General features: G+C 45.0%; 1 protein-coding gene across 1 annotated transcript in view; it reads left to right on the top strand.

Moving 5' to 3' along the window:
* The first annotated feature begins 336 nt into the window (after positions 1 to 336).
* LOC115475594 (protein-glutamine gamma-glutamyltransferase 5-like) overlaps positions 337 to 16472 on the top strand; it is a 36563-nt gene continuing 20427 nt past the window's right edge. The window contains exons 1-4 of the mRNA XM_030211447.1: positions 337 to 417; positions 5221 to 5394; positions 7878 to 8093; positions 11789 to 11907. Of these exons, the coding sequence (XP_030067307.1) occupies positions 408 to 417; positions 5221 to 5394; positions 7878 to 8093; positions 11789 to 11907 (519 nt within the window). The 5' untranslated portion in view covers positions 337 to 407. The remainder of the gene's footprint in view (positions 418 to 5220; positions 5395 to 7877; positions 8094 to 11788; positions 11908 to 16472) is intronic.

Below are 16472 nucleotides of genomic sequence, written 5' to 3'. Positions count from 1 at the left end.
TTTTGAGAGTTATATGTATATTCTCCCGTCTTCAAGACAGTGAAAAATAAAGTTTTACCAAAAAAAAAAAATGGTACAGAAAGAGGACTTTTCTACAGGACACAACCACATTTTTCTGTTCTACCTGGAATATCTTTTTGCCATGTATGTAAACACTGCTCTAGGGAGAATATCCAGCTATTTATGGAACTCAAAATTCAGTAGAACTGAAGTCACCGTGAGTCAACCCAGTTAGTGTAATGGTCAGGCCCCAGTAATGAAAGGAAGAACGTGATGGAAGCTCCACCCCTCTGTTTATGTTAATGATAAATAAAAGGAAAGATTGGAATGTCTAAGCAAGGGTTGATAGGTTCCTTACTATTCTTAGGAAGATTGGCATCTTGAGAGCACAAGGAGACTGAGATCCCATGGCAAGTGGTGAGTAAAAATATCTTTACTGCAGTTAGAAGTAGGCCGAAAGATACCGAACCATTTTAAAGATGGAATGGCAGCATCTTGTGCCTTCCTCAATGGGCTTCCTTCGGGATTTCTACTGAAAATCTGAAGACAGCAAAGGTTTACATCAAGCAAAATTCTAGTGGCAATATTGATCCGCTTATTGAACCAACCATAAGAATTCTGGAAATACACATCTCTGGTTCAAGTAAAGATATTAAAATTAATAGAAACACGCCAACGAAAACTTGCTTCCCAAATAGTAAAACAGGAGCTTCGTAGAGGACTGTGATAAATACCTGCTTTAAAACAGAAAATTACGCAAAAATATGTTTCCTAGTTCAACTTGGACAGTTCTTGGCACATTGACTTCAGAGCAAGCAGCGGAGTGTTGTTACCTTTGCCGGCAGGATAATCTAGAACTGCTTGTCTGTATAAACAAAGACTTTACATTTGTACTAAGATGCTGGTAAATGTTCTATTTTTGCTCAACACTCCCACCCCACAGGCAATCTCTACTTACCTAGATCCATAGACTTAAAATTTTAATCATGATTAATTGCGTGATTAAAGGTATGTTATTTTTTCCCCCCACAGCAGCTCCTTTTGTCTCCGGCAAGTCACTTAACCCTCTATTGCCCAGTCACAAGGAGCTGCAGTTGGTGGTGGGGGGGGGGGGAATAACATGCCTTTAATCACACAATTAATCGCGATTACAATTTTTAAAATAATAGGACCGTCTAGCTAATTGTCTGGCGTACAAAGTAATGTCTTTCTTGCAATGAATTTAAGTTAGAACAGGACTATTTTATTTTTTGCCAGCAAACTGTTTTAATTGAGATTTCTAAATTTTGAACTTGGTAACTGAAATGTTTATTATAAGTTCAGCCGACATATGATAACCCAAATATTATTATTATTATTATATATTTTTTGAGTCAGTCGGCGTATAAGGGAGACAAAAACATCTTCCACATTTGTCGGTCTTATGTTTCATCAACTGCTTCTGACCAAATCATATTCAGCTCAGTGAGATCCAACAGATCCCGTGCAGATCACACTTTCACACTGCGCAGAGTATTAGAAAAGCTTATTGTGTATAAAACTCACAGTAGTTATTTAAGCGTTGTGGATTTTGAAGAAATGATAACCCTATAGAAATTACCAAAGCTTTACACTGATGGTAAATTTTGAAGAGTTATTCAAGTAGGGTTTGCGACTTTTATATTGTTTTTGATTTTTTTCGGTCCTGAATGTTTGCCTTTCATTTTGATATTTATATATTTTATAAAGGCAACACATGCTTAAAAGTATCTTTATATAATAGCTCTTTGGAAAGCTGCCACACAAAGTTACAGCTGTGCCAAGCCAGGAATAATTTTATCCATGTACCTAGAATCAATATTTTTATATGTCTTTTATGCATAATTGCTTATTCCCCCCCCCCCCCCCCCCCCCGTGCCACTCATTGTCGGCCAAGGAAGAGGCATGGGTGGGTCAGGAGCATTCACAGTGTAACAGAATAAAAGGGATTTGCACTGAATTTGGGCACCAGGGATCTATACCATGTTTCAGCTGGAATAAGTCCTTGTGTCCAAAGTTGAGCACCAAATTCAGTCACACAACGCTATTCTATCGAGTGCTCATCCCGAAACGCCCTTTACAGAATAGCACTGAGCACCAAATTTTATTGGCGCCAAATTTTCCATGTCATTTACAGAATCTGCCCCTTTAAGTCTAGCCCCACCTAAACCACACCCGGGAATGCTTCCCCTCTACAACACTAAACATATCCATGAGCTTACTTTTAGCTGATTTGAGGGAGGGTCATTTTAAGGTGGTCAATGGACAGGTGCAGTTGACTGTAAGGATTGTCCTCACAATTTGAAAGTAAGTTCGCTTGGATGCATGAAGCACATCCATACCTTTTAACATCACCACCTTTAACAGGGCTCTGGAATCATCTGCTGAGCATTTAAAACGTGGATTTAAAGCATGTCAGCTATTTAAGAATGGAATGTGTATTAGCAGTCACCTCGTTACTATAATGAAAGTGTTTGTCACTTGTAGAAGGGAAGGCAGTCTGCATTTGTTGTGGTGATACTATATTCACACGCACCTGGAATGTTGTTCAGCCAACCACGTGGCTAAATGTCTCAGTCAAACCCATAGAATTATTTTATTATAAAAGCCCTTCCAGGAAGCTATCTGAATTTTAACTCTTCAGAGAGTTTTCTGATACGTTTGCAGAAATCCCATTATTTATTGGCATGAACATATACAGACCTTTCTTTCACCATCTCAGTCTATCTACAGCTCACCTTCATGTCGTTTCCCCGTTCACTTCCACTGGATTCAAATAGTTCAGTGACAGTGAACCGTGGAGTTTTAAAACCTAGGGAGGATAATTTCCAAAGATTTTTCTATGTCTGAGTGGAGTGAAGATGAACTCTGCTTATCCCTTATGGGGACCATTCTATCAAGGGTGCTAAAACCCTAGGTGCCCAAAATCAGAAATGTAGCCAGGTTTTAAGGTCAGGGGGAGCAGACCTTTTGTAAAATAGGCATCGGTGAGAAGCTGAAGGGCTGATCTCCTTTGGGGGAGCGGCTGCTCCGCTTGTACCTCACCTAGCTATGCATCTGCCCAAAATCTGTACTCTAAGATAACATTCTAAAATGGCATTTAGGAACACAGATTCCATTATAGAATAGAGCATAATTTGACATTTGGGCATCTAATTTTAGGAGACTAACTTTAGACTCCCAACATTTAGGCAACAACCCCACTGTTCCTTCTAAGTTGAGTGGGAGTCCTCCAACTGCAATACTGCCAGTAGGGGGTGCTGCTTCAATATTGTGTTGTCTTGTGTTGTCAATCGTTAAGAGACAGGCAGGTTCCCGGGAGTCCTGCAGAGCTTGCTTGTCCTTCATGATTGAAAATGTGAGAGTGAAACAGCTCCCCCCACTGGCAGGACCATAGGTGGAGGACTCCCGCTCAGCTTAGAGAGAACAGTGACCAACACTTACACCATGTAAGACAGGTATAAATTTTGTCACTTAAATATTGGCACCTAGGCACGCAACTTACAATATCTTGGCAATAAGTTTGGCACTTAGGTGTGTGACCCTCCCATGCCCCGCCCACATGCATGCCCCCTTTGCAGTTACACACTCCATTTAGACGCCTACAGTAAGGTACCTAATTGGCACCTAGCTTATGGCACCTTATATAGAATTAGGGGGGGTTGTGGGTAAAAGTACCTGCTTTGTTTATATGAGACTAGTAAAAAAGGCCCGTTTCGGAAACAAATGAAATGGGCGCTAGCCAGGTTTTCCTCGTAGTGTGTATGTTAGAGTGAGTGTGTGTGTGAGAGTGACTGTGTGTGAGAGAGAGAGAGAGATTGAGTGCTTGTGTATCTGTGTTTGAGTGTGTGTGTTTCAGAATGACTGTGTGCGAGTGCGTATGTTGGACACAGTGAGTGACAGAGACAGAGTTTTCCGAGAGCTACAGTGTGTTTGACAGAGCGTCTGGTTATTACCCCCCCATTCGTACTTTTCCCTTTTGTTGGGCCCCCTCCGTTTCCTCCCTCTTTTCCCCTCTCTTGCCTTCCCCCTCCCCATCTCTACTGAGTGAGTGTGTGCCCCTCCCTCTCCACCTGCTTTTCCTTCTGTTAAGCAGTTCTGTCTTCCTTCCCTAATGTCCTCCTCCTCCATGCCAGCATTCTGACTTCCTTCCCGGATTTCCTCCTCCTCCATGCCAGCATACCCTCCCAGGCAGAGTTGACCCTGTTGCTATGAGATTAGGTTGTGTGTGTTGATGTCGGTTACCGAGGGTGGCTCCGGGATCTCGGTGCAAGTTGTGTTTGTGTGATGCTCTCTTTACTGCCCCGCCGTCGACGTCATCGCTTACCGAGGGGGGCTCGGGATCTCCGTCCAAGTTGTGTATATGCGACGCTGTTTGTTCCGCCCTGCCGTCGACGTAATCACGTGGTGACGTGAGGGCGGAGCTACACGTCCCTCTCCGGTTTGTTGGGGTTTTTTTGGCGTGCCCGCTACTCCTTGGCGCTGAGTGCAGTTATTTCTTCCTTCCCTTATTCCGCCTCCATGGCTGGTAGCTTTTTGTGAGGTCGAAGCGCTGCCAGGCCGCCTCCTCTTCCACATTCCGCCCTCTCTCCCGCCTCCTCTTCGTCGTTCCGTCCTCTCTCCTGCTTTCGGCTACTGATTGGCTCCTTGAATGTGCTCCGCCCTCAACGTCATTACGTTTGACGCGAGGGTGGGGCCCACATCTGCTGCTACAGAGCTTCGAACAAACGAACTGGCTTCATTGACGTCAGTGGTCAATGGAACGTTGAGAGTGCTTTTTATGTCCAGATGGGGCGTGGCCTAGGGCGCAGATGGGCGTGACTGAGTGCGGGAGTCCGAATAGCCTAGGTCAGGAGCCACAGTTGGAGTGAGGTGAGCTTCAGAACGTCTGAGGGGGATTCAGAATGTCTGAGGGGGATTTTATTTATATAGATATGGGAAACTTTCAGAGAAGTAGCCATGTTAATCTGTTTGAGCACAAATGGCAGAGACTGGTGGCATCTTATACACTAAGGAGGCAATTCTATCATACGGGGGGGGGGGGCTCCATTTATGCAACCTAATAATGTGATTAGTGAGCCTATTCAATAAGAGCACTTGGGTTCGTAAGTGTCCTTATAGAATACTGAATGCGGAATAGCGAAGACGAGTGTTGATGAAAGAGGTCTACATCAACTGAAGTTACTATATTTTTCTTGACAGGACAGGACCTCCAATTTACAGACTTCCATATACATCAAAATGGCAAGGAACATCAGACACATGTATATAGTAACAACAAGCTGATCATAAGAAGAGGACAACCTTGCAGTATCACGCTATCTTTTAAAAATGGAGGATATGCAGTAGATCAGATTACTTTCATTGCTAAGACAGGTGAGTCATTTGTTTATTTATTTGAGCCTATTTCTATCCCGCCAACCACTTAAGATCTAGTTGGGTAAAAGAAAACTTAAGAAACAATTCAATACACCTATTGGGGGCGATTCTATAAAATAGGCACCCAGGGATAGACGGGCACATGGATTCATATGTGATTACAATACGATCACATATGAGTGTATATGCACCTTCGTTATCTCCTCTAGCTCATAGTTTGCAGATGAGCGTACACCACTGTTCCCTGTAAGCTGAGCAGGAGTCCTCCACCTATGGTCCTGCCACTGGGGGGGTGCTGTTTCACTATCACATCTTCAATAGTGAGGGACAGGCAGGCTCTGCCTCTCCCTAGAGATTGAAACCACAATATTGAAGCATCAACCCCTACTGGTAGAAGCTCAGCTTAGAGGGAACAGTGGCATACACATGAGCAGAGACTAGGCAGAGTGCTCTCTTACACACCTTCTACCCATTTTATATAGTGCACCCAAAGTCAGGCGACAATTCAGCACTGAAATGGAGGTTATGCGCCAAAACAGGGGTAAATGGCTATTATGTACGCAACCGCACTTAAGCGCTATTCTATAACGTAGCGCCTACGTAGGGTTACCATATGTCCGGATTTACCCGGACATGTCCTCTTTTTGAGGACATGTCCGGGCAACCGGGCGGATTTTGCCAATCTGCCCATTTGTCCGGATTTCTGGACAAACGGGCAGATTGCTAGCCTCCCCTCCCCTTACTTACTACTGCCCTGGTGGTCTAGTGACCTCTTCTGCCTTCAGGGCAGGAAAGAGCCTCCTCTTTCATGCCCGGAGCACTGCCCTGCATGCATCCTTCCTGTTGTGATCTCGGCGCCGATTCAAAATGGCCGCCGAGAGTTGACGTGACCTCGCGAGACTTCAACTCTCGGTGGCCATTTTGAATTGGCACCAAGCATCAGCAACAGGAAGGATGCATGCAGGGCAGCGCTCCGGGCAGGAAAAAGGGGGCTCTATCCTGCCTCGAAGAGGTCAATAGACCACCAGGGCAGTAGTAAGATAAGGGGAGGGGGTGACGGGGAGGGGGGGTGACAGGGTGTGTGACAGGGGGGAGGGAAAATGTGACAGGGGGCGGAGTGAGGGTGTGAAAAGGGGCAGGGTGGGGTGTGTGGTGGGGCATGTGTCCTTTTTGGGGGACAAATTATGGTAACCCTACGCCTACGTGCTTTAGCGTGTAACTGCAAGGGGGTATGCATGTGGGTGGGGCATGGACGGGTCAAACACATGCCCAAAACTTATTGAACACTGCAAGTTGCACGAGTAAGAGTCAACATTTAGGCATGTACATATACACATGCCATACAGATGGTGCAAGTGGTCGTGTATAAATATTGCCATGCAAATTCCAATTTATACTAGTTTCTATACCAGATTAGTCACACAATTTGCAGGTAGAGGATACTAGCTTAGCGTTCAGATTTTTGGGTGCCGATATTCAGACCTCGGGTAGCAGCCCAGCTAACTCCCGCGGTTAGCGGCGAACCCAGAAATTCAATGCTGGGCCGTATATGGCGACTGGCATTGAATTTCAGAGGGGGGGGGGGGGTTGGCCGCTATGAACACAGCCAGTGAAGCTGATATTAATCAGCTGACCGGCTAAATTCACCTTGCAGAGAGTTCATCTTCATTGCACACATTTCATACACAGGTAACCTCTTTTATATATTCACTTCACAGGCAGATTAATTAGATTTCAGATAAGTGGTTTCAATAATATCTACCTCCATGATAACTGTTTAAGCCATATCCACCTAAAACATACCATAGGAGTAGTTTATCGTGTCAAAAGGGAATAGAACATTTAGAGGGAAATTTATCAACAAGGGCTACCGTTATGATGGGTTATTTTATTACAACTTGTCCTATTTTAACACAGTTCCCACTTTATGCAATGAAAGGTTTCAAGTTTCAAGTTTATTCAACACTTAATATACTGCCTAGGGAAGACCATCAAAGTGGTTTACAATTCCATATATCAAGAACTAAAATATCAGAGAGAGAAAGAGTAGGATAGCAAAGATCCAGGAACCAGCTCTGCACACATCAGATCACCATCGTTCCACGGTTGGTCAAGGGCACCTAGGACCCAAAAATCTGCTGAAGCAGATACGTCTTGAGTTTAACTTTAAAATCAGTCAAGGATTGCATTAAACGTATGTCCAAGGAAAGAGAGTTCCACAAGGTAGGACCCTGCACGTTAACTGCTTGGTTTGTAACCATAGAAAGACATATTGGGGAATGAGGAAGAACTTGAAGAAAACAGCCTTGAGAAGAACGGAGTGTCCTTGAATGTTAACAGTAAAATAACCCATCTCAAGGGTAGCCATGTTAATAACTCCCCTCTTTGGTAAACTAGACCAAAAATGTATTATATTTAAAAAAAGAAAGAATTGAACTCATTTAGCAACAACCGTTTCTTGTTTCTTATTTTGGTTTTAGGTCCAAGGAAATCAACGTTTTCAATTTCACAGGAAAAGCCTGGAAATGCTTGGGGTGCAGTCGTGAAAGCCACACATCCAAGATCACTGGATATCACTCTTTTCACTCCAACCTATGCCATCATTGGTCTTTACTCACTGAGCGTCCAGTTCTCCAGCGAAGAGGAACCAGTCACACTGGGAAACTTTATTCTGCTTTTCAACCCTTGGCAACCAGGTAGACCATATTTACTGAACTTTGGGACAGATCTTAATTTTTCTAGCAAAACCATTCTCTAACAAGAGTCTATGAATCACTGACTGACTCTCCTTTTCTGAAAAAAAAAAATTTGTTGACACCCACAATTTGGAGGTGAGACACCAATATACTGCAGTAGGAATGGATCCTCAGAAGCTTAGCCGAAATTGGGTGGCGGAGCAGGTGGGGGAAGAGAGGTTGGTGGTTGGGAGGTGAGGATAGTGGAGAGCAGACTTATACGGTCTGTGCCAGAGCCGGTGATGGGAGGCGGGACTGGTGGTTGGGAGGCGGGAAATACTGCTGGGCAGACTTGTACGGTCTGTGCCCTGAAAAAGGCAGGTACAAATCAAGGTAAGGTATACACATATGAGTTTATCTTGTTGGGCAGACTGGATGGACCATGCAGGTCTTTTTCTGCCATCTACTATATTATATGTTACTTTACTTGTGATTAAGATAAGCATTGAAGTGGTCACTCTTCGATCAGGGCAATCTCATACTCAGCTGGATTAGATCCATACTGTTGTAAGTTTTTCAGTTACCTGATTATGAGGCCTGTTTGCTAAAATGTAAAACCAAAAGTGTGGCAACCACAAAGACTATGTGGTAAATACAGAGGGTGTGGCCAGCATCTGCCCTGCATTTATTGCTTAGGGCAGACACAACGCAGGCCCCGTGTAATGCAGGCCACGCCACTGAAAAAAAAATGGTACTGCCATGGCAGTGCAACCCTTACCCCGCCCTCCCAAGCATGCCCCAATCTGATCCCTCCTGATTTAATCCCCCTGCACGGCACTCCATCCCCCAACCCAATCTTCCCACATAACATCCCTCTGTATGAATTCCCCTCCCAAAGCACATCCTCCCCAATCCAATCACCTTAAAGCACACCCCTCGGTCCGATCCCCCCTCCAATCCTTACCGCCCTCTTCATCAAGTCCGCCTCTGATTCTTATCCTCTACCAATCAAGCCCCCTCAGAATAGAACATATTCCAAGCAGAACCCCCCCCCCCAGCCACCATACTTGGACTCTCCATACACCCCCAACCCTCCTGGGACTTGCTCAGGGGTCACCCTAGTAGGCTAGCGGAACCCTGGCTCCAGGGTTCAAAATGAAACTGCCCTCCAAACAGCCCCACTCTCTCCCCCCCCCCCACACCCAACCAAAAAAGCCCCCATCCTGAGCGCACCCACCTGCGGCAGCCACATTTCTAGGCCCCCCACCCTGGCGACAGCCCCCTCCTAGGCCTCCATTGTTGGTGGTGCGTTGTAGTAGGTGCAGAAGTGTCCCTACTCACTCCTGCACACAGCTGGTTCCAGTCAAAATGGCTTCCAGAACGTCCAGCAGTTCCCAGCAGCCATTTTGAGATTGGAACCAACACAACTGCAGAAGACTCGCTCCAACCCTATAGTAGCCACACCCACACAGTAGCCACACCCTTTCTACCAGCTGTGCAACATATAAAAAGGTGGCATTGGAAATATTATACCAATTCCTAAAATACCAACACATCTCCTACTGGGAAAAGAGAACAAACAGGATTTTCTACACAGAAACTACATATCAGCAGAATACCTCAACTCAGTCACATACACCAGTGGCGTTCCTAGCCTGGATGACACCCGGGGCGGATCGCCGATGCGCCCCCCCCCTCCAGGTGCAGCGCGCCCCCCCCTGCAAAATGACACCTCCCCCCCCCGGCAAAATGACCCCCCCCCCCCCGGGTGCACACCGCTAGGGGGGGTGCCGCGGCGCGCGCCTGTCGGCTCCGAGTTCGCTAGCTTCACTCGTTCGTTGCAGTTCCCTCTGCCCCAGAACAGGAAGTAACCTGTTCCGGGCACCCCCCCAGCGGCGTGCACCCGGGGCGGACCGCCCCCCCCCCTTGGTACGCCACTGACATAAACACAGAACATGAATGTTACGCAGTCTTAAAACACCAATATACACTGGACGTAAAATCACAAGTGCCACTTGCTGCTACAACCTGGCAAGGAATGCGGCTGGGGTTTGAATTAATTCTATAAAAAGCAAATCTAACAGATGGATCCGGGACATTCAGGGGCATCCTGAGCCAGTTCTGGTTTTTACCACCATTGAACATAATGGGAGTACACCCAGGACTGGATTAGATTGCCCCTGAGGACCTGGAGCTCACAACTGACAAAATCTTCCAGAGTCACAACACTCATTTGTAGCTTATCGAGCAGAGACTTGTCAGTGCCACGTTTTACGTTTAGCATGCATTTGCATGCGCTTTGACCATGCTCGCCCTCTACGTTTTATTCTACATTGGCTTCCCATAAAAGACCTTTAAAGACCTTTAAAATCTGTTCATTAACTCATAAGATAATATATGGGGAAGCCCCTGCCTATATGATAGATTTGATAGATCTGCCATCCAGAAATGCTTCAGTGTCTGCTCGATCCTACCTTAATTTACACTATCCAAGTTGCAGGAATGTCAAATATAAATTACTCTTCACATCAACCTTCTCCTACGTCAGCACGAAATCTTGGAACGTTCTACCCAGACATCTGAGAGAGACTGATGACCACCAGCTCTTCAAGAAACTTTTAATGACATTTTTATTCGAGACAGCATATCCCACTGACAATACTAAGCCCTAACTTTCCTCCTATCGACTGTACCCGCCTCACCACCGTACATCACCCTTGTCATATCCTCATGATCTTGACTCTCCCCTTGATCTGTACCCTCCCTGAACTGTACCCTTTTGTAACATTGTAAGCCACGTTGAGCCCGCTCTTGTGGGATAATGCGGGGTATAAATGTACCAAAAATAAATAAGAGCCCTGTTTTGCATGCTGGTTGCATTCAGAGCCCACGAGCACATTGTTTCGTGCGCTCTGATCATGGGGCGGTAGCAAACGCAGGCGCTAGTATGGTGCTAATGGCCTGTAGCGTCTGCTTCTGATCATTAGCCCATGAGTGAAGTATCTAATTGGATGGGTGGGACATTTCTGGAAGGCAGGATAAAGGGTGTCCCTGGGGCAATGGAGGGTTAGTTGCCCAGAGTCACAAGGAGCTGCAGTGGGAATTGAACCCAGTTCCCCAGGATCAAGGTCCACTGCACTAACCACTAGGCTACTCCTCCACTAGCAGCATTCCATGTAGAATCTCAAATATTAGCAACAGAATCTCAAATAGTAGCCGCATTCCATGTAGAGTTTCAAATAGTAGCAACATTCCATATAGAATCTGAAATAGTATCAACATTGCAGAACCTCAAATAGTAGCAACATTCCATATAGAATCTGAAATAGTAACAACATTCCAGAACCTCAAATAGTAGCAACAGCAACATTCCATGTAGAATCTCAAACAGTAGCAACATTCCATGTAGAATTTCAAATAGGGAAAATGAGACTTGACATACTGCCTTTCTGTAGTTTTTGCAACTAATTCAAAGCAGTTTACATGGTATATACAGGTACTTATTTGTACCTGGGCAATGGAGGGTTAGGTGACTTGCCCAGAGTCACAAGGAGCTGTAGTGGGAATCAAACCTGGTTCCCCAGGATCAAGGTCCACTGCACTAACCACTAGGCTACTCCTCCACTCTCTAATGCTAAAATGTTGGATACGAGCTGAACAAAGGGACTCCTGTGTTATTTCCACAATCTGTATTACTCTTTTTGTGTCTTTCTCAGGTGATGCCGTCTTCTTGGAGGATGAAGCAGAGAGACAGGAGTACATCATGACTGACTATGGTATTATCTATCAGGGGAATATGAACTGGATCCAACAAGTTTCATGGAATTATGGACAGGTAACAAGTACAATTTTAGCCTCTGACTGCTGATAACAAGTACAGTGCAATTTCTGAGCTATCAGTTTCGATCCTATTCTCTTTCCCTTGCTTGGGAAAACACAACCCTGTGATTTCAGCATTTGTAAACAAGGTTGGCACGCATGTTAATGCAGTCAAACTGCTTGTTTCCAGACTTGCTTATGCCCAGGAGCAAATCATTGCAGAAACTGCCAGGCAAATTCTATTGCATGTTCTTCTGATTTTACAGTGGTGATTTCCCTGAATCTTCTTCCTGCTCCAGCTAAACTTTCATTTGCAACTACCCTAGAGTTTTATATCTCTTCTCGCCCTGAACTAGAGGCTGTGTACCCATACGCCAGGCCCCCTCCCTGCCCATCTTCAAATCCTTGCTTAAAGCCCACCTCTTCAATGTCGCCTTTGGCACCTAACCACTATACCTCAATTCAGGAAATCTAGACTGCCCCAACTTGACATTTCATCCTTTAGATTGTAAGCTCCTTTGAGCAGGGACTGTCCTTCTTTGTTAAACTGTACAGCACTGCGTAACCCTAGTAGCGCTCTAGAAATGTTAAGTAGTAGTAGTAGAGTTCTGAATCTGGCCTGCAGGTGTCAGTCTTGAGCAATGACCTCAACTTCCTCCCTCCCTCACCCCTGGGGAGTGTGAACTCTCCCTCTTCAGTAACCCCGCCTCGGTTGACCAGGGACCTTCCACATGGCAGTGGATGGTTCTGATTTTTATGTTGATACTTGTGAATCAAAGTAGCCCCGAGGTGTATCATCATCTCTGTGCCTACTTTTGAAAAAATCTTACTTTCCATTTAGCAAAGGTCCCATAAATACAATTTGTAAAAACACAGCAGCTTCTGAACCGGCTGAATGGCTTACCAGCATAACACAACGAGGTGGTGTAAATGTGGACGCCTGCCACTTTAACGCTAATATTTTATACCAGCAATTGTACCTGAATGAAAAATAAGCTTAACATAGACACCTTAAAGAGCGCTTTAACTAACATCCCCTGTAAAATTACCTCCTTCAGGTCATAGAAGCCAACTTTTCAAACTTGTCGGGGGTGCTAAACCCAATGGATACAGTCAAAGAGTTTATCAAATATTGGGGGTGCTCAAGCACCCACAGAGCTAGCTCCTAAGCTTCAGTTTGTTTGAAATCCAGTAATTTGAGTTGTGTGTGTCTGGACTCCCTTTACCTCATATATGACCACAAATGCCCAATGAGCATCCACACACTTTCTCCACTTGTGAGTACCAAATCTAGAACTACTCTTTCCCTCGTGGGCTCCATCGTATTTGTCTGAGCAGAGCACCTCGAACGGCATGCAAATCTCTCTACTTTCTGATTCTGCAGACAGAATATTTCAGTTCTCATCTGGCAGGCTGATACTCCAACACCATCTCCCCTTTCATTCCCAAGTTTTGGATATCCATAGCCAGGTCATTGTCCAATTTCTGTGCACTGGAGGTCTATAGACAACACCTGTGTGAATGGAAGTTCCATCTTCTCTTTCCAAGGTGATCCATATTGCTTCCTCCTTTCCCCTCATCGTCTTCACATACAGGACTACTCTTCCACCTTTTCAGTCATCTCTATACTTCATAAAGAGATTATAACCTGCTATGGCTATGCCAAGCCCCCTCCCTGCCCATCTTCAAATCCTTGCTCAAGGCACACCTCTTCAATGTCGCATTCGGCACCTAACCATTATACCTCTATTCAGGAAATCTAGACTGCCCCAACTTGACATTTCGTCCTTTAGATTGTAAGCTTCTTTGAGCAGGGACCGTCCTTCTTTGTTAAACTGTACAGAGCTGCGTAACCCTAGTAGCGCTCTAGAAATGTTAAGTAGTAGTAGTAGAGTTCTGAATCTGGCCTGCAGGTGTCAGTCTTGAGCAATGACCTCAACTTCCTCCCTCCCTCACCCCTGGGGAGTGTGAACTCTCCCTCTTCAGTAACCCCACCTCGGTTGACCAGGGACCTTCCACATGGCAGTGGATGGTTCTGATTTTTATGTTGATACTTGTGAATCAAAGTAGCCCCGAGGTGTATCATCATCTCTGTGCCTACTTTTGGAAAAATCTTACTTTCCATTTAGCAAAGGTCCCATAAATACAATTTGTAAAAACACAGCAGCTTCTGAACCGGCTGAATGGCTTACCAGCATAACACAACGAGGTGGTGTAAATGTGGACGCCTGCCACTTTAACGCTAATATTTTATACCAGCAATTGTACCTGAATGAAAAATAAGCTTAACATAGACACCTTAAAGAGCGCTTTAACTAACATCCCCTGTAAAATTACCTCCTTCAGGTCATAGAAGCCAACTTTTCAAACTTGTCGGGGGTGCTAAACCCAATGGATACAGTCAAAGAGTTTATCAAATATTGGGGGTGCTCAAGCACCCACAGAGCTAGCTCCTAAGCTTCAGTTTGTTTGAAATCCAGTAATTTGAGTTGTGTGTGTCTGGACTCCCTTTACCTCATATATGACCACAAATGCCCAATGAGCATCTACACACTTTCTCCACTTGTGAGTACCAAATCTAGAACTACTCTTTCCCTCGTGGGCTCCATCGTATTTGTCTGAGCAGAGCACCTCGAATGGCATGCAAATCTCTCTACTTTCTGATTCTGCAGACAGAATATTTCAGTTCTCATCTGGCAGGCTCATACTCCAACACCATCTTCCCTTTCATTCTCAAATTTTGGATATCCATAGCCAGGTCATTGTCCAATTTCTGTGCACTGGAGGTCTATAGACAACACCTGTGTGAATGGAAGGTCCATCTTCTCTTTCCAAGGTGATCCATATTGCTTCCTCCTTTCCCCTCATCGTCTTCACATACATGACTACTCTTCCACCTTTTCAGTCATCTCTATACTTCATAAAGAGATTATAACCTGCTATGGCTACGCCAAGCCCCCTCCCTGCCCATCTTCAAATCCTTGCTCAAGGCACACCTCTTCAATGTCGCATTCGGCACCTAACCATTATACCTCTATTCAGGAAATCTAGACTGCCCCAACTTGACATTTTGTCCTTTAGATTGTAAGCTTCTTTGAGCAGGGACTGTCCTTCTTTGTTAAACTGTACAGCGCTGCGTAACCCTGGTAGCGCTTTAGAAATGTTAAGTAGTAGTAGTAGTAGTAGTACTATGACTCTGTCCCATGAAACTCACTGAACCAAGTCTCCTTAATAGCAACAGTATCTAAGTCTGTCTGTACCATTAGGTCGTGCAGATCTGCAATTTTTTTGCTTAGGCTATGAGCCTATTTGTGATCACAGCTTTCCAGCAGTTCTTTGGTGGCTTTTTCATCTTCTATTTATACTTGTTTTTTGCTGATGAATTGCTAAGATGGTTTATTTTGTTATTTTCCCTATTGCTGTCTTGCCTTTGCTGGGGCCAACATCCTGGACTTTTCTACTTCCATTGAGCCACCTCCATCCTGTAATATAAATGCCTAGCAATAAATTGCCTAAATTTGTCACTTAGGATTCTTTTTCCTGCTACAGCAAGATGTAACACCAAACACACCAAGAAGTGTTCCCTACGAAGGAAGATGCAGTCCAAAGATTAGGGAAGGGATGTGGGATGGCCAATCCAGGCAGGACACCAAAAGCTGAGTAGATAAAAACTTTATTGCCAATGACCAGATATAAAAGACTCAATATGGTTCCATGTTTCGTCAAATGGTATACCTTCCTCAGGAGTCAACGTATCTGTGCCAGTTGTGGATATATTTTCAGTTGCAGCTGGAAAGCTACCTTTGCTAAATCGTCCAGTGACACCTCAAAAGCACAGCACCAAGAATATCTGTGTCCAGTCTTTTATAGCTGGTCTTTGGCAATAAAGATTTTATCTTCTCAGCTTTTGGTGTCCCTTCCCTACTCCTTGGACAACAGCAAGATGTAAGCCGTCATTCAATATAACCTTTTGTTTTATTCTTTCCAACCCAACACAAGTTGGAAACAGATACACAAAAGAGGTTGAGAATGTCTGTCTGTCTGTCTGGGGTAAAAATAACTCTTCAAAAATTTAACAGAATGGGATGAAACTTGGCATGAGAGTAAAACTGGTACAATGACACAATCCCCCTGATATTCAGCTGGCATCGGGTTGCACAGTGACTGCCCAATGCCGGCGCTCAGACTGGATATTCAATGCCGGCCCATATCCAATTTCACTTATGACCATAGCAACTTAACAGGTTAAGCTGGTATTCAGTGGCTAACCGGTCAAGGGCAGTTTTACAAAGGCGCGATAGGTTCTACGCACATGCAGTGCGCACCAAAACGAGACTACCGCCAGGCTAGTTCACCCCCCCCCCCCCCCCCCGGTGGTAATTTTGGATTTGGTACACACCCATACCACTGGGACAAACAAATTTTTTTATTTCCTACCGTGCACAGCATTTTCAGTGTTAATCGGTGGTTGGTGCACACTGACCGGTCACTGCAAGCGTGTAGCACATGAGCCCTTACCGCTAGATCAATGGGTGGCATTAAGGGCTTAGGCTGTACATAGGTGCGCACTGGTTTCAGTTT

Source organism: Microcaecilia unicolor, chromosome 8 (genome assembly GCF_901765095.1).
Source record: "Microcaecilia unicolor chromosome 8, aMicUni1.1, whole genome shotgun sequence".
Lineage (NCBI taxonomy): Eukaryota > Metazoa > Chordata > Amphibia > Gymnophiona > Siphonopidae > Microcaecilia > Microcaecilia unicolor.
Note: the sequence above shows the minus strand (reverse complement) of the source record. Positions and strands in the feature narration are given on the sequence as shown.